This window comes from Arachis ipaensis, chromosome B2 (assembly GCF_059453495.1).
Source record: "Arachis ipaensis isolate K30076 ecotype BB chromosome B2, ASM5945349v1, whole genome shotgun sequence".
Taxonomy (NCBI): Eukaryota; Viridiplantae; Streptophyta; class Magnoliopsida; order Fabales; family Fabaceae; genus Arachis; species Arachis ipaensis.
The window spans coordinates 120,921,830-120,927,829 of record NC_142437.1 but is presented as its reverse complement, the minus strand read 5'-3'; the positions used below and the strand labels follow the sequence as shown (position 1 = coordinate 120,927,829).

The following is a 6,000-nucleotide window of genomic DNA, read 5'->3' as shown; positions in this document are numbered from 1 at the left end:
TACAATATACAAGAGGTATTTATAGGTGCTAAATGAATCAGAGTAATAAAGCAATAGAATCCTATAATTAATATACAGATATACTATATAAATATAGATGATACTAATTGATCTAAAATTGATACTAATGATTCTCTAACATTAAATATAAAGATATTTTCATCCAATTTCGCAGCCCAATAAAATTTAGGGAGTCATTTATATATATATATGGTAAAAGGTTAAAGACTTAAAGTTTCATATGTCGTGTCAATTAAGAGAGAAAAGTATTTATAATAAATTATTACTAATATTTGTAGGGTAAGTTAGGCTAAAATTATTTAAAGTTATACCACACTCTACACCCTTTGAATTCCATGAATATTACTTAATATCGAGTTTAAGTAGGGCTGACAATGGGTAGGATAGAGTAGGATAGACCTTACCCTAATTTTACTTGTGGGTTAAAAATTCTATTAAAACTCTATTTTATCTGATCTGCGAGTTGAGAGATTCTCAACCCTAATCCTACCCTAATCCTACTCATTCCCTAAAGTTCTAAATCCTATCCTATCCTACCCGTAGAAATATCAAATTTATTCAAAGTAAATATAAAATTCAATCATTTCAAATTTTATACATATTAATAACATAAAAAATAACAAACTAATGTTCTAAATTACTAAATTAACTAACTAATTTAGTAGTTATTCACTTATTGTAAGTCATTACATAAGAGTTCAATTCGCACTCCCTTCACTTTATACCTAATTTTTATAAAATATGTGTTATATTTGAAGTACGAGTAAGGTAAGATAAGGTACACCCTAAATCTGTACCCTACCTTACTCGTAACGGGTCGAATAGTCTCTCCTACCCGAACGAATTGGACCAAATTAGATATCCGCAGGTAGGGTATGAATTGCCAGCCCTAATTTAACTAGTATGATATTTGTGGGAAGGTCACTGTGATCACTTGTCACAAGATAATAAGAATATCAAGTATAACGTGATCTAAATTTATATGCAGCGTCACTTAATATCATCCGAAAGCACTGCAATTTCCCCTCTATTAGGACTTTAGTATATATTATTATAAAGGACATGGTACTGTGAAAAAGCATGTACGCATTTAAGAGGTTTATTGTTGCCAAACTCATAAGAATAGTCAAGTATATGAATAAATGAGGATTCCTAAAGTCTCAAGGGTCCCTTTAATTGGAAAAAGACGATATAATTAGACGAAAAGAATTCCATTAAAAAAGAAAATTAGTAAAACAAAAAATTAATCAATATTAAATCTATAATTTTATAATGCGTAAGTCTCGCTATTTTAATTCAATATAGTCAATAATATAATCGGATCCTATTTTTTTTTCACTCTAGAGAAGTTTAATTCAAATAAGACAAATTCTAATTCCAAAGTAAACACATATTATCAATTGAATTTTCAGATATTTGGTCACTCAACAAATTTTTAGGCATCTTAGATGGCAGAAGATAATCCGTAATGGTAGGGAGCAATTCCGTCACGTACAACATGGGTTTGACTTTAACAAAATCTAACAAAAGAAGCATCCAAAATTAGAATTGAAGTGAAGTCTAGTCTTGAAAGATAATCAAGAACAACCTAAATGTACCAGATTTTCTTTGAACTTTCATGTGCTTAATAATACCATGCCACCTGTCTAGTACTAGTAGTATGTTTGTACTTCAGTTTTGCTACCACAAATTATGATTTTCATACTTATATTCAATTCATCTTGATATAACTTATATTATGCTTTTAAGTTTTAACATAATTTAAGTCATTATACTTATTTGAGTTGCTAAACCCCATTAAACCAACCTAAGATTTTGCAGAGTAAAAAAAAAAAAAAAAATCTTATTAGGTACCCCACTACGTGTTACATCCAGTCACGTAGCATTACACCATGCTTCTTCAGTTCGTTTTTTTTTTCCTTGGGGTCAGAACATGTTTCTTAAAACCCGACAATCTTTGATAGTAGTCAGTATTCTTAAGCATAAAGATCCTAAATTTTAGGAAGATTAAATCTTTATAGAAATTGAAGGTATAGTTTTTTTTTTGGACGTGGAAGGTATAGTTTGATTTGAATTAGAATTTTTGGTATTGCCCTGAATTCTATATCTTTTAGTTTTTGGTCAGAGAAAATGAGTATATCTAATTGGTCCATTTATTTTAGGCTAATAGAGGCCCATTAGTCTATTAGTTCCAAGGCCTATAATAGGATTGGGTTACAGCTACGATGCAATGTGAGAGTACAATATAGGCCAACCCATCCAGAAAGAAGTAATTTATATTTACCGAAAACATGTTTTATCTCAAATTCCAATATAACCAAAAATATAAAAAAGAACAAGAGACTTAGCTGTTAACTCTTAACACATATTATGACAAAAAAAAAAAACTCTTAACACATATGTCATATTAGGGGTGTGCATGGATAGGGTGAAATTGGATTTGATGTGACCTAAATTCGACCCGAAATATATACCGGGCCTATTTATTAGACCCGAACCCAGCTCTAGACCCGATGAAACCTATACACTCTCGGGCTACGATTATACCGGATGAAAACCGAGCCGTTAACACTACATTACCTTGATACCTTCTTATAAGCTAGCATGTGAAAATATCCAAATTTCAAAGACTCCAACTATTATTTGACATGGTAAAATTCACTTAGAAAAATATAACAAGAACCAACTCTTCTCTCAAATTAAAACATAACCATAATCAATATTAATATTGTCTAATAACACCAAATATTTAAATCAATACAAATAACACAATATTATGCATTAGTCTAAAATCTTATGCATTTTAAACATAAAACATTAACTAATAGTTTTATAATAACTAATAACACAATATTAAGCTTTACAATACTTAAATTCCACATAAGAATAGCCATCATCCATCACTAATAACACAAAATATTAATTGTGTATGATGACTGGGCCACCGGGTCGAGTTCGGGTGACCCGAGCTATGGCCCGGACCCGACCTGAAATAATGACCGAATCTATTTTTGAGACCCTTACCCGACCCTAAATCCGGTAAAATCACATCAAATTAGCCTCTAAAGTGTTCGGGGTCAGGCCAAATCTGCGGACCGAACCGGGCCATGCACACCCCTATATCATATGATATGATAATACAAAGAGGCAGCAACAATCAACATCATTAGCACCGATTGATCCAAAATAAAAATATGTCACCTAAGCTAGGCTATATGCCAATGAGTTTTAACTCAAGTGTCATATGTTCCTCTTTCTTATCAAGAAGTCTTGGGTTCAAACCTCATGTAGTGCAAACTTAATCAAAAAGATGATATCATGTGTGTGTGGGTGTGGTGTGTGTGAGTGTGTAACCTAAGACTGTGGGTTATCCATTCCATCGACAAAAAAAAAAAAGCTAGGCTATATATTTCTTCCATTTGATCACTTCTAAGTTCTAAGCAAATTTTGTTTTCTTCTGCACGGCATTCAAGAAAAAGAACCTAAAATCAATCTCCTTTAAATAAATAATAAAAGAAAGATAAGTTCACAGTTTATTCAAGTTCCTTGTGCATACATCAATAAATTTAATTTCTATGCAATATCTGCGTAAAACCTTTTAAAACTAACATACGATCAAGTGTTGTCACATAGTTAAAATAAATTCTTTTCGAAATAGTGGGTAATATTTTTCATTTTTTATTTTGCATGACAACATTTGATTAGATATGAGAGCAAGAGAGTTTCACATTTACGGTACATAAAAAAAACACTCCACATAAATTTTGTTACAATATTATTAGGACTTTCTATGGATCCGCTATGCTTCCAATACCTGTAGTGGCAAGCTTGTTAACAAGAGCTAAAGCATTACTGGTTATGTAATATGATCTTATAACCTTAATTTTCAGCAACCTAATCTCCTTTCCTATTCTTTGGCCTTGAAATCCATCTAGGCAAGTATCCTGATCAGTGAGTGCTGCACTGATCCATGTGTTAAGGTCATCCATTTGGGTACCAAAGGTGTTTTTGCTGAGCTTCCTGAGCACACCAAGCGACCTATGAAGCTCATCGAGGGCATCTCTAGAAGTCTCGATGCAATCAGAGAGTGCAGCTCTGCTCCTGCTTCCCCCTATTTGTCCTTGAATCTTCTTCAGCCTTGCAAGGTATACTAAAACATGCTTAACCTCTCCTATTGTCACTGACACCCCTGCCCTTGCCCATTTGCTGGGGCTCGTTCCGGCAGCGTTGGAGAACTGTGCCAGCGAGCGGAAACAAAGTTTGGGATACCTTGTCACCTTGCATGCATCTCTAACATTGTCTTTCCCCTTTGCAAATACCAACTGAATGGTACTTGTAAGGAACAACAGAAGCATAAGCTGAAGAAGTAAAGTAAGAGATGGTATTTTGATCATCTTGTAGAGAGATCAGTAGAGAAGTTGAAACTAAGAATAGAATGGTTAAATTAGGACTCAAGATATAGAGTTTTATAGTGGAATTGTGTTGGACCGGTTTTGAAAAAGTTAAGATCTTTTGAAGCATTGATTACTGTATGGATCACTTTATTGCATCTTTTTTTAAGGGTGGTTTGTTGCATAGGCAAGAGGCTAGTGAGTTCAATTATAAAAGGCTGCATGGGTGGTGAAATGAAAATGATAGGTTAAAAAGTGAGTAACATGTGAATGGAGGTTGAACTTCTCATCAATATTGGATAATAATAATGTGATGATTCGTTTTACTACCACCTGGAAAATATCTATGTTGTTCTCACTGTCATAAATAATAACAACAGTGACAAATGTATGTCAGGGGCATCAATTATTTGCAGTGATGTCTTTTGGTGAGTTCTTCTACCTTAGTAAGTTAAGCTCTGGGAATGAATTCTTTCATGTGAAAATTCACATAAGATTCCCATGTGTGAATTTTTACTATTCTAGCTGTTCTGCGTGTTAGTTCATCTTATTTATTTATTTGTTTATCAACGATAAAATTCAATGTTTTCACGTGGGAAAATCTATTTCCAAAAAAAGGTGTGGGGGGGATATCATTTTGCCATTACTTGAACTTTACGTTCCAGTAAATAGCTATAATTGGGTGCCTTTGGCCAACAAGATAAGGGAAATAAAGTGTATAAGAAAAGAAAACAAAAGAGTAGTAGAAGACCCATACTGCAAATTACACGAGGTTGGAGTTAATTACATGGCTTTTCGTGCTTATCACTTTTCTACATATTTGGAAACTGGGGTCAAGAAGTTAATGATAATGTTATTGACTAAATCCCCATAGGGATGAGCACGGGTAGCGGGTATCCGATTACCCGTCTGAACCCGAACCAAACCAATTAAATTGGTTCTGAAACCAATGGATAATTGGGTAGTTTTTGTTAGTGATTGATTCGGATATCGGTTTTGGGGATGCGGAACCCAAACTAACCCGCGAACCTGATCATATATTAATTAAATAAAAAAATAAAAAAATATATATGACTTTTTCATTAGACAATGATTATTCATTATTAATATGTTTGGATTTTAATGAGTTTAGTTTTTAATGTATTTGGTGTTTAACATGTTTGGATTATTTCTATTGATGTTACATGTTTATTGTACTTGTTGAATTTTTAAGATAAAAATTTGTTTTTTTTTTTTAAATTTCAAAGTCATCGGGTACCCAATTACCCGAACCGAACCAATCCGTTCTTAATCGGTTTGGTTTGATTCGGGTACATGTACAAAAAAATGCAAATCCGAACCAAACCGAACCAATTATATTTTGATCGGTTCGGTTCTAATTTTAGCATAAACCCGAACCAAACCGACCCGTGCTCACCCCTAAAATCCCCCTCAAATATTGGATTTAGGCACATAATAAAAATAGAAACATGGTTTGATTTAACTCATCATAAGCTATTGCGGATCGGTTTATCAACGTGCTCTCCTTGAATTCCTTCCACAGATGTGTTTATCTAAATCTCTCTTTCAATTCTATTTGACATGACAT

General features: G+C 33.1%; 1 protein-coding gene across 1 annotated transcript; it reads right to left on the bottom strand.

The window, feature by feature from the left end:
- Window positions 1-3,651: 3,651 nt before the first annotated feature.
- LOC107628584 (Plant invertase/pectin methylesterase inhibitor superfamily protein) lies at window positions 3,652-4,587 on the bottom strand. Its single transcript, XM_016331212.3, has one exon. The coding sequence runs from the start codon at window positions 4,413-4,415 to the stop codon at window positions 3,810-3,812; it is 606 nt and encodes a 201-aa protein (XP_016186698.1). The 5' UTR covers window positions 4,416-4,587; the 3' UTR covers window positions 3,652-3,809.
- Between the last annotated feature and the right edge of the window lie 1,413 nt (window positions 4,588-6,000).

What these genes read in the sequence shown, in the direction of transcription:
- LOC107628584 (XM_016331212.3), bottom strand. Translation starts at nt 4,415, where the DNA reads ATGATCAAAATACCATCTCTTACTTTACTTCTTCAGCTTATGCTTCTG.